This window comes from Silene latifolia, chromosome 6, assembly GCF_048544455.1.
Source record: "Silene latifolia isolate original U9 population chromosome 6, ASM4854445v1, whole genome shotgun sequence".
NCBI lineage: Eukaryota > Viridiplantae > Streptophyta > Magnoliopsida > Caryophyllales > Caryophyllaceae > Silene > Silene latifolia.
The window spans coordinates 52,239,118-52,261,867 of NC_133531.1; the positions used below are offsets into that span (position 1 = coordinate 52,239,118).

General features: G+C 39.2%; 1 protein-coding gene and 1 pseudogene across 10 annotated transcripts; one reads left to right on the top strand and one right to left on the bottom strand.

Moving 5' to 3' along the window:
- The first annotated feature begins 460 nt into the window (after window positions 1–460).
- Window positions 461–559, top strand: LOC141588826 (small nucleolar RNA R71; annotated as a pseudogene).
- A 10,198-nt stretch (window positions 560–10,757) lies between these two features.
- LOC141586791 (UPF0161 protein At3g09310) lies at window positions 10,758–21,499 on the bottom strand. Of its 10 annotated transcripts, none has more exons than XR_012519627.1 (6): window positions 21,064–21,324; window positions 20,848–20,977; window positions 20,551–20,691; window positions 17,648–17,737; window positions 12,293–12,357; window positions 12,055–12,194 (listed from the first exon to the last, which is right to left on the bottom strand). XR_012519627.1 is itself a non-coding variant. In XM_074408140.1 (5 exons), the coding sequence occupies exons 1-4, from the start codon at window positions 21,214–21,216 to the stop codon at window positions 17,670–17,672; spliced, it is 492 nt and encodes a 163-aa protein (XP_074264241.1). In that variant the 5' UTR covers window positions 21,217–21,499; the 3' UTR covers window positions 10,758–11,909; window positions 17,648–17,669. The 10 variants fall into 10 exon arrangements, 8 of the variants coding, with proteins under 8 accessions (XP_074264241.1, XP_074264242.1, XP_074264239.1 ...); XR_012519626.1 differs by having other exon boundaries at window positions 12,293–12,494; XM_074408140.1 differs by lacking the exons at window positions 12,055–12,194; window positions 12,293–12,357 and adding an exon at window positions 10,758–11,909 and having other exon boundaries at window positions 21,064–21,499.
- Window positions 21,500–22,750: the final 1,251 nt, after the last annotated feature.

Consider the following 22,750-nt stretch of genomic DNA (forward strand, 5'->3'; position numbering starts at 1 on the left):
GTAGTTGGAATAAGGGGTGCCACTCTTGTATGCTTGGAAAGCATTCACTTGTTCATTTGTTCCCCTACATTCACTTTGCTCATGTCCCAAAGTTCCACAACTCTCACATACTCCACCTGGAATTGAGGATGATGCCACCATAGCATTGACATGTTGTTTGGGTGATTTGGAAACTTCATCAAGCTTAGCCATGTCCTTCTCAAACTTTAAATTGATGGTGTCGATATGAGCACTTAGTCGAGCACCCAATTGTGTGATGGAATCTACCTCATGCCTTCCTCCTCTAGTGGCCTTTCGAGGCCTACTATATTGGTAATTATGAACCGCCATCTCTTCGATTTTAGCCCATGTTTGATTGTCATCAACTTCGGTAAACATCCCATTGGATCCCATATTGAGCACATTTCGTGAGTCTTCATATAAGCCGTTTCAAAATTGTTGAACAAGGAACCACTCACTAAGCCCATGGTGTGGACAAGAACGACAAGTGTCCTTAAATATCTCCCATGCTTCATATAATGATTCCTCATACCTTTGCTTGAACCCGGTGATTTGGGCTTTCAACATATTAGTCTTCTCCGGAGGATAGAATTTCTTGTAGAAGGCAAGTGCTAGCTTCTTCCATGAATCAATACCAAGGGTAGCCTTGTCTAGGCTCTTCAACCATTGATTTGCGGTACTGATCAAAGAAAAAGGAAACAATACCCATCGGATTTGGTCTTGAGTAACTCCGGTTTAAGAAATTGCATCACAATAGTCGCAAAAAGTCTCCAAATGTGAATGAGGGTCTTCACTACGCATCCCTCCAAATTGACTTCTCTCAACTAATTGTATGAATGCGGATTTGGCAATGAAATTACCGGTTAAATGTGGTGGTGTAGGAGTACCATTTGGTAGGTTCTCCTCGGTTGGTACGGAATGTGATGAAAATTTAGGCATTGTGGGTTGATTTTGTGGTTGGTTTTGAATTGGGTTATCCTCTCCCTCTCTTGCAAAAGGGTTGACAAACTCAATGTTATTTGGTTGAATGTCCACAATCTCATCAATACCTACAACTCTTGAAGTACCTCTAGCAACTCTTCTATTGTTGGTTAAGGTCCTTTCAATCTCGAAATCAATAGGTAATAAATTACCTTGTGATCTCCTAGTCATGCAAAATATCAAAAAACTCGAAAACAATTAGAACAACCTTGAGGAGATTGACTTCCCCAAGGTAAAGAAAGACACAACTAAAAACAATTAACGAAAATCAAATCAATTGAACACCGTCCCCGGCAACGACGCCATTTTTGGTGTGGAATAGTCTCGTCGTCAAAGCTATCAACCAAAACAATATTTATAACTTCACAAACTACTCTTAGTAAAGAGGTAAGTAAAGGTCGGATCCCAAGGGACGGGTATTGATTTAAGATTTCAATTGCAAGTAGCTATGTCTTAGGGTGTCACAAATTGGGTGGAGATGAGGTGTAATCTAAACTAATCAACAAGATGAATGAAAATAAAGTAAAGCAATTAAAGGAGTTTGTAAACAATTGATTAAAAGCACTAGGGTGTTATGGGTTCATAGGGGATTCATGGAAATAGATCATACAAACATGTTCTCAATTAAAAGCAAGCACTTATTGTTGTGATGGGATCAAGTTAGTGTATATCTTACAATCCCTAGGAAGATTTAGGTCCCGGAGCCGAGTCATCTAGACTGTACAACACCTACAAGTTGACTTAGTCTCCTCCTATTCAACTCCCACTAGGATCCGCTCGTCCTCTCCTGAAGCACGGATGGTCCTGTAAGAAGATCCGCTCGGATCACCTAGGAGATGCTCGGATCCTGCCTCTGGGACGCTCGTCCAGAGCTCAGGCTGCTCGGATCGTGGCATAGGGTTCTACTATTGTTTGGCTCCTTACCAATCCGCGGGGATCATGTTGGGGATGCAAGGATATTTTCATCATTGCCCATTTCACTTCATTTATTTGCTTAGGCCTCTAGTGTCGGTCTTCTCTTCGATGCTTGGTCATTAGATGTGATCCATTTAGCTCCATTTTGCCTCATAAATGCAAGGTTAGCGATCCTCTCTTTCCAAGGACACAAAACCTCAAAGAATATGCAAAATTGGAAACTAAAGATAAGAAATGACCCTAATATATGCTAGAAAGCATGGGAACAAGGTTAATTCGGGGACTAAATGTGCTCAAATATGAGTCACATCAGTAACCCTGGTATCTCCTCCGGAAAGACATCTGGAAACTCTCCCACCACCGGTATCTGATCAACTGTCGAACTCACCATACTATGGTCTCTCACATGGCACAAGATCAACGGACACCCCTTCCTCAGATAAGACTTCAATGTCACCGCTGCAATCAACTTGACTTTGGGTTTGACAACAAACCCACGATAAGACACACTAACTCCCTTAGAACCTCTCAAAGAGACTCTCTGTTGGTGACAGTCTATTCTAGCTTTGTGTTTACCCAACCAGTCCATACCAACTATCATCTTAAAACCATCCAAAGGAAACTCTAACAAGTCCACTGGTAGGTCAACCTGCCCAACTATCATAGACACACCCTTATACAGCCTCCCACAAGATAAAAACTCACCCGATGGTATGAACACCTCCTCTTTTACTGACTCAAACTCTCTCAAACCCAAAAGCTTAGCATGACTCGATGATACAAAAGACTGTGACGCCCCCGAATCAAAAAAAACAAAGGTAGAGACTCCATTAACAAGAAAAGTACCCGTGATAACGTGAGCATCATCCTCTGCTGCTTTCTTCTCCATCATGAAGAGCTTACCACTGGTCTTCTATCCACCTCCCTGGATAATACTAGCTGAAGTAGACGGCTTAGCAGCCGACCCCTGGTTGTTGTTCGTCGCCGGTCTCTGATATGAATTACCGCCATTGCGGTTAGCCCCACCATTGTTGTTATTCTGACCACCCTGATTATTCCACGACCCAGCCGGCCTGTTACTAGCATAACTCTGAGATGGACCCTAAGAGAAACTCCCCTGTGATGGTCTCTGGAAACCTCTTCCCACATCACTGGTACACTCATGTCTCTTGTGGCCCACACCGCCACAGTTAAAGCAATATAACCCCCAGCTGCTACTACCACCACCACGACCACGCCCAAAAGAAGCTCCTCCACTGAACCCCGACCCTGAAGAGTAAGCTCCCACCTGGTTATGGCCGCCCCTCTTGTAACTAGACTGACCACCACCCTCACTCTCAGCCTTCCTCTTCTCAGAAGCTCTCTCCCTATTCTCCTTAGCCATCTCAACTAACCTCTCAGCTCTCCCAGCGCGCTCATATACCTCCTTAACATCATTAAGGACTCCTACCGGTAGTTTCTCCATGATCTTGGGTGTCAAACCCCTCTCAAATCTCAATGCTAAGTTCTCCTGATTCAACCCCATGTCCTCAGCATACCTAGACTTCTCATTGAAATTGTGGTAGTATTCAGCCACTGTCATTACTGAAGTCATCTTGAAGTCATCAAACTCCTCTCTCAACTTACTACGCACATGTTCTAGCACAAACTCTCACCTCATAGCTTTCTTAAACTCAACTCAAGGTATAGCAGATAACCCCTGTCTCACATATAGGTCTAGAGCACTCTCCCTAACCTTGTCCCACCACTCTCCGGCCGCATCCCTCAAGTAGAACGCATCTTGTTCCACTCTAAAATCCTCTAGGCAATGAACCACATTGAGTATGTTTTCCATCTCTCTATGCCAATTATCCAGCAGAATTGGCGCACCTGTGCCCATGTAATCCTTTGGGTTAAACCTCGCTATGTTTATAATCATCTTGGCGAAATCCACACCCACCTCTTTATCTTTCCCGAACTTCTTTAGAGCCTCAGTGAGAGCATCTTGGTGCTCCAACATCTTAACTATCTCATCCATGCTCATATTCTCAGCCCTGGCATACAACACGTTTCTCTTTGGCGGCATCTTTGCACTATATAAGAGAAAGGTAAACATAAACACACATCCCACATCTCAAACACGTATATGACCTGTGCAGAACCTACTCGATCGAGTAACACAACCCACTCGATCGAGTTGAGGTCACTCGATCGAGTTGCCAACTTACTCAATCGAGTGCTTCGACTCCAGAACCTAACCAGAATGCATCCAAAAGCGTACTCGATCGATCCACCTCCTTACTCGATCGAGCTAACCCCACTCGATCGAGTGCCCAAAACTACTCGATCGAGTGCCCAAAAACAGACTACTGCCCAGAAACGAAAAACAACCCACTCGATCGAGTCACTCACCTAATCGATCGAGTGCCCCCACTCGATCGAGTCATGCTGACTCGTATACTACCCGCATGCTCAATTCAACACTTCCAACCAACATACTTACATACAAAACGACAAACATAAACATATATATATATATATATATATATATATATATATATATATATATATATATATATATATATATATATATATATATATATATTTAAGATCCGGTGAGAACGAACACTCGGTGAGAACGGTGAGAACGTACTAACTAATCTAGTGTCCTTAATATATTATATTAAAAAACATTCATATTAACAAACAGTAAATACTCTCCTAATTCCTCGTCATCACCATACACGATATCCACCACCGGTCCCACTCCGGCAACGAACACCAACAGCAACTCCGGCGGCCTCCACCAACACCCACCCTAGCAGCCGCCACTGACACCCACCTTGGCAGCCGCCACCGTTCATTTTAACCATAACCCCTCAATCCGTAACCACCCCTCATCTTCCCCCATCATCAGTCATCACCTACCGTCGCCGCTAACGATAACCAGCAACGCCGGCGAACCACCAAATGACATTGTCGGTGTTGGCGTAACTCCGACTGACAGCCCTGAACACCGTCTGTTTCGATGTATCTACATTAATTTTTGGCGTATCTAACCACTATTTTAATGTATCTTATCATAGATACACAAAATTAAATACTAGGTACATTATAATTGGTTTGAGATACATGGTTTTGTGTTTCTTCAGTTCTGTTGAGTCCAATAACCTGAGAGAATTAGAATATGAACTCCTATACAAAAAATTTTCCCATATAAACCAGAAAATATTTTAGCATCAAGAACATACCTCTGACAGAGAAGGAAGATGCGGGGAGCGGTAATCACATTGATCTTGCTCAAATGTGTATTCGCTATGATAGCCACTGTTTGATCCAACCAATTTCATGAGCAATATATTTAACAAGCCACCTAATGAAAAAATACAAAAAATGAGGAGGAAGGAGAACGTCCAAGGCCCTCCAATTGTATACACCAGCTCTTCAAGAGGTGTAAAATAGTGGGGAATCCAGTATTTGTCAGAAATGCAACTGTTTGGGCATGATGGTTGACTCACTCCACTTGTGTTGTTGCTTTAAAGTTGGTGAATAGATACATTAATTTCGTGTACCACAATTTGCGCCGACAATCACAGCAAGTATAACGAATCCACAAAATTCCCGATTTCCCAAAGCGTGATGAATTCGGACGAAAGCCTCACTAGCGGCGGCGCTGATATGTCGCCTTGATTTAGTCGGTGGATGTGGCGACAGAGATACCGATAATGCTGTACAAAGATGAAAATGTGGGCGATATCGACGGTGGAGCAGCAGACGCGTCGGAGAGCAGTAGTGACCAATAGATTGCCGGCAACATTGGCAGAGGAATATGGGTGGTCGCACCACCGTCGGTGGCAAGGTGGACGTTGGGGGTGGTTGTTGAGTTAGGGGAGAGAATGACAGTGTTTTTTATTTTGGTAGGTTTATGATAAGGATTGCGTGAGGTAGAGAGTGGGCCGTTGGATTTCTTTTAATCCTGTGGTTAGTGAGCGTTCTCACCGTTTTCACCGAGTGATCGTTCTCACCGGATCTTACCTCTCTCTCTCTCTCTCTCTCTCTCTCTCTCTCTCTATATATATATATATATATATATATATATACAACAAACAACTTCTTATTTCACATGTTTCTAACAAGCCACGTTATAAATCATCTATCATGCAATTCCGTATTCGATCAACATACATACTCATATTCTCATCTTCTTTCACCACCACATCCCCTATCCTCCACATGCATTCATTCACCAATTCACACAATTACTCTCCTATAAAGACATGCAACATACAAGATAAATACATAACGATCCCGACGCACATCCCATAGTGACCGGTTCAAAGTTGTAGGGCGAGATCGCGACTTTAGGACGTCTCCCAAGTCTTTGCATTATCTCCTAACAACTCCTACCCGGGTTCATTTTATTTTGACTCCCTAAGTTCATTAGGTTCATTAGTTACAGGTTCCAAAATTGTCGCTCTAATACCACTTTGTAACACCCCCATACTCCAAGTGCCTTACCAGGACCACTTAAGGCATGGGAATGCTACCATCTCGGTTACCCGAGGCAATGAATATCAAATAGACCATAAAGAAACATACTTTAATAAATAAGTTTAAAGCGATACAAGTTCAAATCCCAAACTGATAAAAGAAAATACAACTGTTCTCAAAATACCAATCCAAAAGAAATAAACTAGTTCATGACACGGCGGAAGACTCTAGTGACTCATGTGATGACTCCATCCCAGTTATCCCTCGCGTAAGCCATCTCATACCTGCTCAATAACTGCTCACCATCCCCGAATGGATCATCAATGTTTTTAAAACAATTAAACGGGATCAGTACTGATTACACAAAACAACACAGCTGCAATCTACTCGCAAGGTTATAGATCTCGCTTTAATCCTCGCAAGGTTATAGCTCAATCTACTCTAACTTCAACCTCTCAAGGAAGAAATAAAAACTAACCTCGCAAGATTAATTTGATAGCTCACAATATGTAAACTTTTATTGAAAACTCATAATCTGAATACTCTGAAAAATAAGGTCATAAATCGGCCTTATTTATAATCCTACTCGATGTCACAAACTGACTCGAGATGTAATTCCTTAACTTGTCTAAAAAGTTATCTAACTCTTTCCTAAACTAACTAGGAATAGGAATATTAAACTGAAATTAAACTAATAATAATCTAACTAGAATTAGGAAATAACAAGTTTCCTAACTCGACTAGGATAAATTAGTTTTCCTAATCTTATTCGAAAATAAAATATAGTTGATTTAGGAAAACTAAAACAGACTTGACCTAGGAAATACTAGCGAGTTCGTGCTATTCAGCTCTGTTGTCTTTGTCCTCTTCATTCCATAATGCTCCTGCATCACTTCTTGACCGTCTTTGAAAGACTCAACTTGCTCTTCTTGAAGCTTGTTTTCGACATGCTCTTCTTCTTCCTCATGAATAGCAACAAACTCAATCTCTTCTTCCTTCTCTTGAAGATCACAAACAATCGTCATCCTTTCGAATTCTTTGATATACTCGGCCGCGGACATATTATCTTATGACAAAGCTTGCAACTTTAGGTAATTTTCTTGATCGTAGTCTCTTGGTAAGAATCTCCTCATAAGATGCCCATTTTGTTTCTCCCTAGTATCGATCTTACTCTTCTTGTCTCGCTTTTTATGCTTTTTCAAGTTTTCATACCACAACGATGCATATTTACTAAGTTTTAGAATAGCTATCTTGAATTATTTATGCTCATCGTACTCCTTGTATTCAAAAACTGGTTCAGCTTGTTTAATCCAATCCAAGAACATCTCGGGATCCAATCACCATTAAAATCAGGTATGTCAAGCTTTAGGCCTCGATCATCGTCGTTCTTACTTCCCTTCTTAGGTTTGGAAATTGCATCGTCTGAATCTGACCCACGTGATCTACTTCGACTTGAGCTTCGTCCTCTGCCACGTCCAATTGGAAGGTTCTTCATCATATATTTCAATTCAGCCATAGCTTTCCTTCATCTCATCTATTTGACTTTGAAGCGTGCTTGAGACATCGTCACCAGTACCCTTGCTTGAATCGGCATCTCCTTGATGTGGTAACCAATTTGATGTAAAACTACTCGGTTTTAAGGAATAGAACAGTTTGATGGACTGTTCGTTTTAGTTTAATAAAATACACAGTGGAATTAAAGTGTTTATTTTTTGTTTTTGTATGATAATGAACGAAAAATTAAAAGATATGAAGTGAATAAACTCTCCTCCCTTGCAAGGAACTCAAACTCACACACGACTGGGTTGTATGACTCTCACCTCACAAGCATTGACTCACACTCAAATCTCTCTCTCGCAAGAAAGAAATAGGAAACTTATAACTCGCAAGCAATAAGTAAACAACAAGAAAAACTTGTATTAATTTCTGAAACTTGGATGCATAAAACTCAATACAATTACCCTTATTTATACTAAACTAGTTCTCCTACACTTACCTTAAAACAGACAAAGAAGCTTTCCTGAAACAGACCTAAAACTGACTACACAATCAGCTCCTCAAACCGACTCCTACTATGGCACAATTGCCTTATTTTGAATACTAAGATTAAGAAGGAAACAATAAGGAAATAACACTACTACCTTAAATTTATTGACTAGAATAAGAAAAACAGAAATAAGGAAACTAATAACCATCAGGACCGACTTGGCAGCCGTGTACGGTCAGCAGCGTTTGACCTCGATGTTGACTTGCCACCTTGTAAACCGTGTTCTTTGTTGCGCTTCCATGTTATCAATTCACTAGACTAGAGCTCATTTTAATCCTTCAGAATATTCGGGACACATTTCGACTTCATTTTCATTATACCCTAATGCTCCCGCATCACCACCATTACATACTGAGTGAGTTCAAAATTTGCATTTCGAGCTTAGGACGTAAATCTTTGAAAACAATATTATTGCGATGCAACCAAATAGCCTTGAAAGTACAAAGAAAATATCGGACGTTGTTAGTTGGATCATCAATCAGTCGCAAATAACACAGCATATCCATAAGCCATTTGAAGAGGGGCGTTGAAATATTTGATTGAACAGCTATTCTCCTATAGGACCGTCCTATAACATAGGACGGGCCCAATAAAGAGAAGGAGCCCAAATAATGAGATAAATCAAAACAATAGTAAATAAAATGCTGAAAGGTTTTCTAATCTCTGCCACTAAACACACGATAAACACTTCACTCTTCATACCTAGTTACCTACCATCTCAATAACCACCTCGCCCATTGCAGTTTTCATCCCCACCATCTCAACAACCACCGACTTAGCCGTGTTTGCGACCCACAGACTCTCTATACACCGGCGAATAACACAACAAGAAGAACGTCGTCCACCACGTTACCAACAAGCCGAATTGAAACCGTTTAATCGAAGTTAAAGCATATGGGTCATATAGTTTTCAAATATCCATCCTGTGGTTTATTAGGTACACCCAAAATTGGGGTTTACTCATTTTACTCATGAATTTACTTTAAAAACTAAGATTTTTAACTCTAAAACTAACGTTTTTATTTTCAATGTTTCATGATTGATTGATTAGCTTCTTTATTTTTTTTTTAGTGTGCTTCGTATGATTTTAGTTTAATGACATGTGGGTTTAGTCAGATTATCTCATGTTCTAAGACTATTGCCGAGTGTTTCATAAAAGTATGGGTTCTATGTTTCTTGACGGATTGTTTTAACTAGACGACTTAGTGTTTTGAGTTAAAAACTTTCAGATTTCGATAAAAGAATTAGCGTTCGTGGGCGAGCAAGATGATAGGCTCATGACTGGCGAAGCGGCGAATCTGATGACATGCTAGCGGTGATGAGGGCATAGAAGGGATTAGAGAATTGGAATGTGGAGAGACTAATGAGGGGAGAAGGGGTTCTGGTTTTATTTTAACTAGTATGGGTGCCCGGCTTCGCCCGGGCTACCTGTATTTAGCATTAAAATATATTTTCAATTAACTAAAACTATTTTAAAGTTGAATAACTCTTAAATATCATTATTATATTTTTCTATGGTACGAAGTATATCTTAAAATTAGAGTAAAATAAATTATGAGACAAATTCACTACTCCCGCTATTAATATTTTACTTAAATCGATTGCTTAGCTAATTTTTCATATATACTTCCTTTTGTTCTTAGAATTGTTACTTTTATTACATTCGTTATTATTACTTTTACTTTCATTACCCCCGCCGTAATTATTGTTACCTAATTATTGTTACTTTCACTACTTGTACATTATTGATAATTTCATTACTCCCGTTGTTACTTCTGTTATTTTCACTACCCCCGTTTGCTGCTAATATTATTACTTTAACTATTCAAATGAGTGATTACTATCATATTACTATATCCAATATTACTACGATTCTTTTCACTACCACCAGAATTACTTTTACTTTTTAAGTATCCAATGAGTGATTACTATATCCAATTAAGGTTACTTTTATTACTCTCACTACTCGAAATAAATATATTACATATATGTATTAAATATATTACATATATGCATTAAATTAATTAAGTCGAAATAATTATGGAATATTATATTTTTTGGAAATATAGCTTGATTTATTTACTTTTTAATAGTTTTTAAAATATAATATACTTATATTATATTTGTTTATGTTAAAGTAATTAACATCCTTATACTAATTACTCCCTCCATTCAACTCCACTTTACAACTTTCATTTATACTAATTAAAATACCGCGTGTTTGCAAAAAAGTAAAGGAATCAAATATTTATTTTTTTAAGGAAAATTACTTGTGAATAGTGCGCAAAAGAGAAACTTGTAAAGTGGAGTTGAATGGAGGGAGTAATACCATAAGTAAGGCATATTTATTTTAAGGAAAATTACCATATTCCGTGTTCTCTAAATTTATAATTCAACCAAAACTATTTAATATTTACATTGAAGTCCCTGTTGTTGCGTCCATCATGACAATCTTTATTGATTAAAACTATATAGTATAATTAAATTGTATAAATTTATTTAATTACATTGAAGTCCCTTGGTTTATAATTAATATATAGTATTGATTGGGCTTAAGAGTAGAATGTAATTGGTTCTTTAGTAATGGACTGGTCTTATGCTATGAGACAGTCTTATTAAACAATTTGTGTTGATTGAATATTGAGGCCCAACGAACCTGCTCTCCAGATACCTTGCGAAATGGTGCAATCACGGAAAAGATGCTCCAATTTTTTTTTTGATAAGTTAAGAAAACTAAGTTGATCCTCTAGGTAGAACCAACATATCTCAACCTCGAAACTTGCTTAGCAGTAGTTTATAGCCAGTGGTGCGCGAATACGAACCATCTTCTGTGTATTTCCAATAAATAAAATCGTCAGAGAGGAGATGCGGCGGTTCCATTTCTAAAATAGTCTGGCAGTGAAATTGTCAAAATCGGCAAAGACTACGATCGAATTCCAAGCACCGTCCGACCAAAGAAAATCAGCTAGAGTAAAAGGTACATGAGGGATATTGTTGCGCCAAACTGGAGGGTCTCCATGGACCCAATTATCCGTTGCAAGATTCACTAACTTTCCATTCCCGATCTTCCATGCGATGCCAGTAGAGGATTCATCCACTATTCGGCAAATACACGACCAGCATGGAGAAGGATGAGATATCTTTAGACTTCCGACCAGGTACTAGAAAATCGTGTTTGTATTTAGCAACATAAACACGAGCTAACAGAAGTTGCGGATGCTGTGAATTCTCCAAAACTGTTTTAAGAGGGCAGCCTGATTGAGGGATATCATGAATCATATACTTCTTGATAAACTAAGAGCTTGTTTACTTCCCTCTTCCTTTTATCTCCAATTCACCATGTGTTTTTCGGAAAATCCTCTGCCACAGTAAGGTCTAGGATGCTCTTCATCCAAAATTTCCCAGTTGCTGATGATGCAAACTCTGTATCTTAACCATGTTCATTCCATAGTAAGGGCTAAAATGTGTACATGAAAGAACAATGGCCTTAATTATTCTGCAAAGATACGTTACACTTGTTCATTTCAAGAGCAAACAAGACTTTCAAGTCATCTTTCATATTTCATGATTCTATCTTCCAACTACATCTTTCATACAACAATAAAAGGCAACACACATTGGTTAATAACACACAGATCATGTAGGGAGAAGATATTCTTTCATCTTCTTGAATACTGGCAAAGAAACAGCCTCAAAGTACATTTATATCCCTAAAAGACAGTTTACAAAATTACAGTATATCCGAATTCTGGCAAAAGTCCAACTCCTCCACCTCTAAGCCCTGAAAGAGTAGGAGCCTGTTTGTTTTAATAAGACATTTCCAGAAGACAACTACAACCAATCCATTTTATTTTTACGCAACAATAGAAAAAACTTAACTGAGTACACATACTATACTTCCGAAATTGCTAATTCCACAGAGTTACATCCCATGATCTTAAATTCTGCATCAGTCATGAGGATAATTTGTCTCATGTTACCTACTCAAAGTGCCACACGACTGAAACTTCATCCTAACATCTCAGGATGCCTATAACAACTTAACAAATTGCCTTTGGCTGCCATCCCAAAGCATGAGCACCTGGATAATATGATGATAACCTACTGAAATAAAGCAATCTGATTTGGACCTTCAAGACCAATTCAAATTCCAAATGGGATACCTGAATAAACTCCTCAAACGAAGTGATGAAATCGAAGCATAGAACGGCTTAACTAATAAATACATGGATGCACTTGTAAAGTATTGGTATTGATATATAAATTGAATGTGCAAGCTAACTGCTAATTACAAGGCATATATATAGTGTATGAGATAGAGTTAAATATGGCTAATAAGAGGAGCCTCTAGACAAGAAATATAATCTTCCTATAATTACATGTGAATGTATCACTTGATTGAGGATTGATTGATTGTGTTAATTGTCTTGCTATTTTTGCAGATTTCTGAAGATATGGGAGATATGCTTGAAATATGGTTGATACGCCCCCGCAAGATGGACGTCGGAGGGAGAAGTCCAATCTTGTCTCGTAGTTCCTGGAAACGAAGTTTGTGGAGTGGTTTGGTGAGAGCATCGGCCAGTTGATCTTTGCTTGCAACATGTTGAATACGGATGTGACCAAGTTGTAGTTGTTCACGAACGAAATGAAAAGAGAGAGCCATATGCTTAATTCTTGAGTGAAATACCGGGTTCTTGGCATAGAGCCCGAAATTCAGCTTCGGTTGTGGAGAGAGCGAGTCCTCGTTGCTTTTTCGATGACCATGAGATTGGGTTAGGACCGAGATAAATGATGTATCCGGTAGTTGATATGTAGGTATCTTTATCGCCAGCGAAGTCAGCATCGCAGAATGCATGGAGACAAAGTCGGGAGGTGCGATAAAGTTGAAGTCCATAGGTGTGAGTGCCTTGAAGGTAGTGAAGGAGACGCTTTAAGGCTATCCAGTGAGTAGAAGTAGGATGGTGAAGAAATTGTGCGAGGCGGTTTACTGTGAAAGCAATGTTGGGCCTAGTTAGGGAGAGATATTGTAAGCTCCCAACAATGGCTTGATAATCAGAGTGGTCTTGAATTGGTTTTTGATCTTCACGTATTAGGTGAGTGTCGGTGGCAATAGGCGTTGTATTTGGTTAAGCATCCGACATTTTGTATTTGACTAGTAGATCGTGTGTATATTTCTTCACGTATTAGGTGAGTGTCGGTGGCAATAGGCGTTGTATTTGGTTAAGCATCCGACATTTTGTATTTGACTAGTAGATCGTGTGTATATTTGGATTGGTTGAGATGGAGTCCAAGAGTATTAGGTGTGACTTCAATGCCTAGAAAATATGATAGCGGTCCTAAGTCCTAGGTCTTTGATTGAGAAACGTTGAGCCAAATTTGTAATGAAGTGTTGTAAATGTTGATGGTTTGGACCGGTAATTATAATATCGTCGACATAGACAAGCATATAAATACAGGTGGTTTTCGTTTTTAAAATAAATAACGATGAGTCAGATATTGATTGGTTGAAACCATAGGTGACAAGGTAGGTTTGTAGCTCAGTGGTAACGACCAAGATTGAGTGACGGCTAGTGAAAGAATAAGACGAACCGTTGTTGGTTTCACAACTAGGCTAATGTTTGAGTGAAAGCCTTTTGCAACTAGGCGTGCTTTGTGTTGTTTGAGTGAGCCATCGGGATTGTATTTAATTTGATAGACCCACTTGCATCCTATTATATTTTGAGATGGTTGGCGAGGTACTAAAGTCCAAGTGTTATTTCGTTCAAGGGCTTGAAATTCATCTTGCATAGCTTGTCGCCATTGAGGTAATAGAAGGGCTTGTTTAACAGTTTTTGGTAGTGAAGTTATAGTAGCAGAAGCATGAGCGAAATTGGCATATTTTGGGTTAGGTTTTCGGATATTGTTGTCAAGTCGAGTGACAACAGTTCGACTTGGAGGATTTATGGATTGTATAGGTGTTGTATCAGGTGTAGGGTGAGTTGGGAGGATGGGAAGGACTAGTTGACACCAATCGTCGGGATTGGTGTGTGTGGAGGGAGGTGGCGTGGTATGGAGTAGACGAGTATAGGCGAATTTGTTCTCTATGAATTTAACATGGCGCGATGTATATAAACGGTTGGTCTTTGGGCCAAGACAATGAAAGGCACTTTGAGTGGACGAGTATCCAACAAAGATACAAGGAATGGAGCGATACTCGAGTTTGTGCTTTGTATATGGCCGTAGTCATGGGTAACAAAGGCAACCGAAATTGTGTAATTTTGTGTAATCGGGTTGTGTGTTATGCATTTTTGAGTATGGTGTATGACCATTTAACGTTTTAGTAGGGAGACGATTGATAAGGTATGTCGCCGTACTAAAGGCAAATGGCCAAAATGTGGTGGGTAGGCCAGCGTGAGAAAGGAGAGCTAGGCCGGTTTCAACGATGTGACGGTGTCTTCGTTCGGCATACCCATTATGTTCCGGGGTATGTGGCGGAGAGGTGAAATGACTAATTCCATTATCAAGTAATGATTGGTTTAATTTTTGAAATTCTCCGCCATTGTCAGAGAAAATTGACGGATGGGTTTATTAAAATATTTTTCCACGAGTGCTTTAAACCGAAGAAATACTTGCGTGGTTTCGGATTTTTGTTTTAGCGGAAAGAGCAATATGTATTTGCTAAAAATGGTCTACAAATACAACATAATATTTATATTTCTCACGAGAGTGGATGGGACTAGTCCATAAGTCGGAGTAAATTAAATTGAGTGGAGCGGTGGTTTTAATCGACGATGTCGCAAACGGTAATTTCTTGCTTTTGCTAATATGACATGATTCGCAATAAGAAAAAATAGAAAGAGGAAACGGTGCATTTTTATTAATAATTTTCATAACATCAATAGTAGGGTGTCCTAATTTATGATGCCATGATAGCGGAGTTGAGCCTTTTTGGTTTGAATAGACTTGCGGTTGTGACGGACTCAACTCGTAGATTCCATCTTTAGCCCGGCCCTGGAGGAGTGTTGCACCCGTCGAGATTGCCTTAATAATAAAAGAAGACGATGAGAAAATTACGTAAGCATTGTTATCACGACATAATTGCGAAATTGACAAAATATTTCGTGAAATTCGTGGTACATGTAAAACGTTGCATAATTTAATAGAAGAATAGGGTAATTGAAATGAACCTATGTTGGCAATATTGAGTGCAGATCCGTCTCCAATGATAAGGTCATCAGAGCCTAGATAGGGCGAATGGAGAGCAAGGGTGTCAAGGTCATGGGTGACGTGGTGGGAGGCCCCACTGTCCAGGAGGTAGGACGGGTTAGGGGCACCATGGGTCTGGGGCACCGTGGCAGTATGTGCATGCGGTTGCTGCTGTGGTTGGTGTTGCCTGGTAGGTGGTTCGGGGAAGGTGATATTCGGGAAAATCTTGCGAAAATAAGGACAATTGGCTATGACATGGCCAATTTGTCGGCACCATTGGCACCGTCCCTTAAAGGGACGGGGGTTGGGGTTGTTGGAGGATGAAGGAGGAGCGGTATTCTGGTTCTAGAAGGGAGCATTGTTGGTGTTGGTGTTGCGTTGAGTGCCACGGTAGTGGCTGTTGTGGCGGTAGGATAGATTGGCAGTGGGTTGGAATATGTCATATGCCAGTGGTTGGTTGTTTTATAAGCAATTCATGTTGAAGCAGTTTTTTCATGGAAGGCTTCAAACGAGATCGGCTTGTCACGGGCTCGGACGGTGTCCCTGACGGGTTTATATAAATTGTAATCAAGGCCTTTAAGAACCTTTGACACAATATCTTTCGGGTCTAGAGTTTTTCCTAACAAGGCGAGTTGATCAATACATGCCTTTATAGCATTCATATAATCAGTGATGGATTGATCAGTGGTTTTCACAATTGAATCAAGGCGGTCCTTAATTTGCAATATGTGTGCTCGAGATGGGTTGTTATAGGTTCGTGCTAATATGTCCCAAGCCTCTTTAGAGGCTTTAGAGGCTTTGGCTCGGAAAAATAGGGCTTAAACAGTCGAAGACAGAGTGCCCATGAGAGCACCGAGTATTAGACCGTCCTGTTTCAGCCAAGTAAAATAAGCGGGGTTCGGTTTTTCGGTTTTATCAGCCTCGGTGATGGTTGGGTCTGGTGAAGGATGTGTGCCATCTAGGAACCCGAGTAAACTATATCCGAACAGAATGTGGGTGAGTTGGAAGTGCCAAGAGGTGTAGTTAAGGGGGTTGAGTTTGACACAGTGATTGAGGTTGAGGGAGGTGAGGGGTGCAGCAGTGTCGTGCGGGTTTGTGCGGGTTTGGGACTGAGATTTCGTGGTTTGTCATGGTTGTAGTGGATTCGACAATGGTGGGGGAAACAAGTGATGAGCGTTTGAAGGTAGCAGGACGAGGGGAGAGGAGGTTTTTGGTGGATCGTTTGTGACTCCTAGATTCCATGTAAGGTATTGGTATTGATATATAAATTGAATGTGCAAGCTAACTGATAATTACAAGGCATATATATAGTGTATGAGGTAGAGTTAAATATGGCTAATAAGAGGAGCCTCTAGACAAGAAATATAATCTTCCTATAATTACATGTGAATGTATCACTTGATTGAGGATTGATTGATTGTGTTGATTGTCTTGCTATTTTTGCAGATTTCTGAAGATATGGGAGATATGCTTGAAATATGGTTGATAGCACTAACAAAGATTTTATTGAAATTTTGTTAAAATGGTTCAGGGACTAACAAATTTCTTAGTCAATTTCATGCGACCACGACAGTGACAGTGTCATTTCTGCAAAAAGCCCAATTAATGCTAGAGAACATAGGAACATCAGCAGCTACAAGCTAATGCGATAGCTTTAATTCTTCAAATGTACCTTTAAATTAAAATAGAATACGGAGGTTTTTTTTCCCATGCCTCTTACTAAAACCAACTTCTTTACTTTTTTTTATTTGCCCAATTCTAGCATGCATTTTCCCAACTCCCTCGTAGTTGTGCTCTGCAAACTAGTGGGTATAAGCTGGATATGCATGAGCAATGTATTAGCTAGATATCTGGACGATTCATATTCACATTCAAATTTGGTTGGTTTAACAAGGTTTAGTTCAGTCCTTAAAAAGCAGCTGAAAATGCATAATTCCACAGTTATCCGTCAGGTGGGTCAAACTTTGAAAGGAATTTGCAGTTCATTTAGACAAACTCATAACTCAGAAACGAAATCTGAAGAAAAAGAAGATTAAAACAAGCAATTACCATATTTACGAAGAAGACAGTGTCATACGTCTCCGTCTTCTGGTGGTCTCCCCTCACCAAACCAACGAGGAGGATCAAAGCCAGACCCACCTGAAATAAAATAGAATACTCCAAAAGCTCAACATGTTATACAAAGAAAACAAAATAATATAAGAATCTGAAATACGCTTTAGTTACTATGCATGCTAGTCACAACATATTTTAAACATTTGGTAAATTCATACAAATCATTGGAAAACAAAATTTTCAATCATAATGGAAAGAGTCGTATGTTTGCATAGAACATAAAGAAGTCAATTCTGCCACACAAAAAATATATGGAGTACTTCCCAAAATACATGTCATAACTCACTACACTTCAATAGATAGTTAGCCTGGCATGCCAAACACCACAAACAGCACATCATGGCTGTTGGAACTTGAGGTGGTTAATTATGGAGGATAATAACAGAGATTATATCTCAGGAACTCTAGGGGACTAATTAATTCTAGGAGATTAACTCATAACCTCTCTTCCAAACTGTTAGAATGCCTTAGAATTCTCCAGAATAGAGCATTCTAGAATACAGCCATTAAGGAACTAAAAATGTGGTAAAAAAAAAAAAGGTATCGTGCATTAACACTCCTACTTGAGACTTTTGTTGTCCCGCCGAGTTTGTCTCGAAGAAACTCGAATCTGCCTTTTGGTAAAGCTTTGTTAATAATGTCGGCTAGTTGAAATTCTGATGGGCAGTAAACAAGCTCCGAATTCTTTTCTTGTTCTGCTTCTCGAAGTGCATTAGAACTAGGCTTTCATGTGTTTTGTCTTTCCTAAAATACACTGAATTTTTTGAGATAGCAATACTTATTGTCCACCACCATACACTGGATTTCTGGAAAGAAAAACCTGTCCAGTAACACTAGATCCGGGGCATTGTCTGATCTTATGGTTTGAATATTGGCATTAAATTGAGTTTTGGCAAGGCTTCAAAATTTTGGATGAGATCAAAGGCATTACTTTTGCAGGACATAAGAAGTGTCCAAATGGTTCTAGTATAGTCATCCACAATTTGAGGAAGTAGTTGTAACCATTGTAGGTTTGGATAGGGTAAGGTCCCCAAAGGTCAACGTGAATCAATTGAAAAGGTAACGCGGATTGAATGCTACTAATGGGAAAAAAGAATCTATGTTGTGTGGCTAGCACAAACAGAACAAGTATAAGTTTTATGTTCATTCATTTCAGAGATCTTCTAAAGAAGGTAACGCGGATTGAATGCTACTAATGGGAAAGTTCTGAGTTTATACAATGGAAGATGCCCTAGCCTAGCATGCCAACTTTTGATAGCATTAGAGAAAACTTACAGAACTGCAATGAGATAACAAGTTAGGAAGATGGAAATTACTCTGAAGAAGGTAGAGATTCCTGTCCTGTATAAGGATCAAGTGGCATCTTCATGGAAGAGCCATGCCATGCACACAACAGAAATATGTAGTAAAGCTGATAGTTTATTTCTTTTTGATTCCATATAAATATGTTCCATTTGACTATCCTTATCTGCTTTCAAGTTCATCCCAGGTGAGTTTTGGAATCCAAGTGAACACCTCTAATGAAACCTAGTTTACTCTTTGCTGAGAGCGCGATGCTCATGCCTCGTGTCCAGCCATTAGAAACAGTACATTCAATAACATTTGCTACTAATTTTGTAGCTAAAAGATCAAAATTACTAACATACAAAAAATCATCAACATTTGGAGTAGAGTATGTCGCCATTCTTTATTGATATGATGAAGATTTGAAGGGAAAACTATTACAATTGAAGAAATGACGAATTTTGTTGAATTTTCTAGAAATTAGAACAAAGACCCCTACAATTTGGAGAAAAACAAAAATGTGATCAAAATTTGAGAAACAAAGATATTGATAGCAAGATCAAAGTAAGCCTCCTCTGATACCATGAAATAATTCAATGAAATAGAAATCCTCCATTGATAAAATATTGCGGAAGCTCGAAAAACAGAGTAAATGTAGATTGGATAGAGGGACAAACGTAAATTAAAATTTGTGATCTTATTGAATTGAATGAATAGTTACAGGAGATTGCTCGAGAAGGAAATAACCAACTTTTAACAACTATAACAAACTCTAACAACCTATCTAACTGACTTTTCTAACATAAACGGATAAGATTATGAGTGGTAGGGGGTAAGACCTAAGAGAACATATATAAAGAGTTGAAAAGTGATATGTTTCTACTTAAGATTGAAAGGCATGATAATTTGAGAAGTGATAGATATGAGAAGGTAGTAAGACCTAAGAAAGGATGGTTGAAAGCTATTGAGAAATTATGGCATTGGGACGAGGAGCGTTGTTTTTGTGTTTAATTCTTGTTTTTTCCATACTTGCATTTCATAATGTTTGTGTTACTTGTACCTCGCGATCGTTCTTCACATTTATTTCTCTCTATTCATTCATTTTAAGATCTAAATCAAATGTTACTTTCTTTTATTATAGCAGCAGTTTGCTTACTGTTTTGCCATGTCAGATGAGCCAATTCATACAACCACTCAGGTTATCCGATAATTTGTGGTAATTGTTCCACCTATGTAAGTAGTGTCAGATTATGACTTGTAATTCTCTCTTCTTTCTTCATGTGCAAAATTTCTATTGATCTTTCCAATTAGAGGGAAAATCGTGTTGTAAAGCAATTTAATACGCAATAATAAAATACGTATTGTGAACTGTTTGCATCCTCTTAAATATTCCAAAAATTACCAAGAAAGACTGCTAGTGGAGTGGGGCAAAGAGACATGTATAATCCCTTCATTTTGAGCCAAATCACTTATGTAGAAATAGTAATCCTTCTTATACAAGCAAACCCTAAACATACTGTGCCTGAAAAAATGCAGAGATGTAGGATATTTACCAAGAGGATTGCAACGACAAAGACGCCAAGCAGTCAAGACAGTTCCCTTAACAACCCCATATCTTTTGTAAGCAATCATGGAATATTCACTACATGTGGGCACATATCGGCAACTCTTTGGTAACAAGGGCGATATTTCCCCTGCCAACCAACCAAAATTATCACATAATGAAATAATGAGCATCACACTACACAAATTCGTGTTTAAGACGCAAGTATCCGTCTTAAACCTTAAGACGGGTCAAATAAATGAATGGTACGAAAAGAGTGCATATAATTGAAACAAATGATACGCACTCTTGTAGAATTTGAGCATTGATAAAGCAGCTTTGACTCCAACGTCATCTTCTTCCTCCTGTGCATCTGGGTCTGCCTCAATTTTGTTATTTATTACAGGAATGTGTCCATGTTTACGAAATTTGTGTTCCTAGTAATGTTGACAGAAAAAAAAAATCAAATTATGGGGATGTTGATATTAGCAATTAAACTGGGTGCATATAAAATTGAACTTACCGACGGGAATGAAATAGAAAAATTAGGCGATTTGCGGGAGTAGAGTTTCTGATGGTTGAGGGGTTTGAGGAGAAGACAAGGGCTTATAGTTGAAGGATAAATAATGGTGGAACAAGGGGTGAGGAACCATGTTGAGGAGAGAGTGGTCGCCATTTTTTGGTTTTTTGTTTGTCTCCCTAAAAGTAACTTTTTTTTTTTTTTTTTTTTTTTTTTTTTTTTTTTTTTTTTTTTTAGCCAATAGGTGAAAATAAGAGCTGAGCCAAGGCTTTATTTAGGGAGGGAGAGGGGCATAAGAATGAGGAGGAGACGAGGGAGCTTGAGAGGATGGTGGAGCTGCTTAGGGACATACTCTCTCCCATCCACTCCAAAGGTAATATGGATCCACTTTCTCGAGAGGAAAAAGTGGTCCATGTTATATTTGGAGTGGATGAGAGGGAGTATCTGTTAAAGATAATGGCAGGGATACAAACAATAAGATGAGGACTAAGCATAAACTTAGCAAGGATATAAAGGTGACCCCAAGGGCTTTAAGTGAATCAAGTAGGAGCAGCTCCAATTCTCAACATCAAGGTAATGATATGGAGCCGAATACATGAGTCAGAGGCGCTTCATAAGAGCAAAAAGATATAATAAGAGGGTGAGGAAGGATCTTAATAGTTGCCAACTCTCTGCGGGGCAACAAGGTGTGAAGAGGAAGGGACAAGACGATGAGAACGGGGGCATTGGTTGTGTGACGAAGAGACAGTGTAGTGGAACAATGAATGCAGAACAAACTTCTCAAGTAGCGGACTCCGGCGGGGATCGGAGCCGTGAACAACAATGAAAATCTTAAGTTGGAACTGTCGAGGGTTGGGCAATCCCTCGACGGTTGGAGCCCTCCTAGATTGGTGTTGGAGGGAGTGCCCAAACATCGTCTTTCTCATGGAGACGATGATTAGTAAGAGGGATCTAGAGAGAATTCGTAGTAGATATGGTTTTGTTACTGGTCTGTGTTTTGGTAGTCGTGGTAACTCGGGGGGAATGGGGTTTTGGTGGTGAGATGTCGATGCTCAACTTGTATCTTATGACTTGCATCATGTGGCCGTTGAAATTGAGGAAAATAATAATGGTAAGAAGTGGAAAGGTGTGACTATGTATGGCTGGCCAGAAACGTCCAATAAATACAAGACTTGGAATATAATGAGTAGCTTAAGACAAGAAAATGATGCACCGATGCTTTTGTTTGGAGATTTTAATGAAATTTTATATGAAACTGAGAAGGAGGGTGGAGGACGTAAACAAGAGAGACAAATGGAAGCGTTTAGAAACAACCTCGATGACTGTGCACTACATGACCTGGGCTATATTGGCAATAAGTTCACGTGGAAAAGAGGTAATGAAGAAGGCAGGATCATCCGAGAACGCCTTGATAGGGCGCTAGCTAGTTTGGAATGAGATGAGCTATACCCTTTTGTGGAGGTAATTAATTTTCCTATTTGCTTCTCAGACCATGCTGCAATTTTAATTCGTGAGGCTCCACCTCAACATGCTAGCTATAGGAAAAATGCTTCAAATTCGAGCCTTTTTGGCTTTCGGACCCGGAATGTAGAACTGTGGTTGAAGATGCTTGGGGAAGTACGAATGATATTTCAATTGACAGGAAAATTAAAGCTTGTATCCGTAAGCTTGCAAATTGGGCTAAGACTAA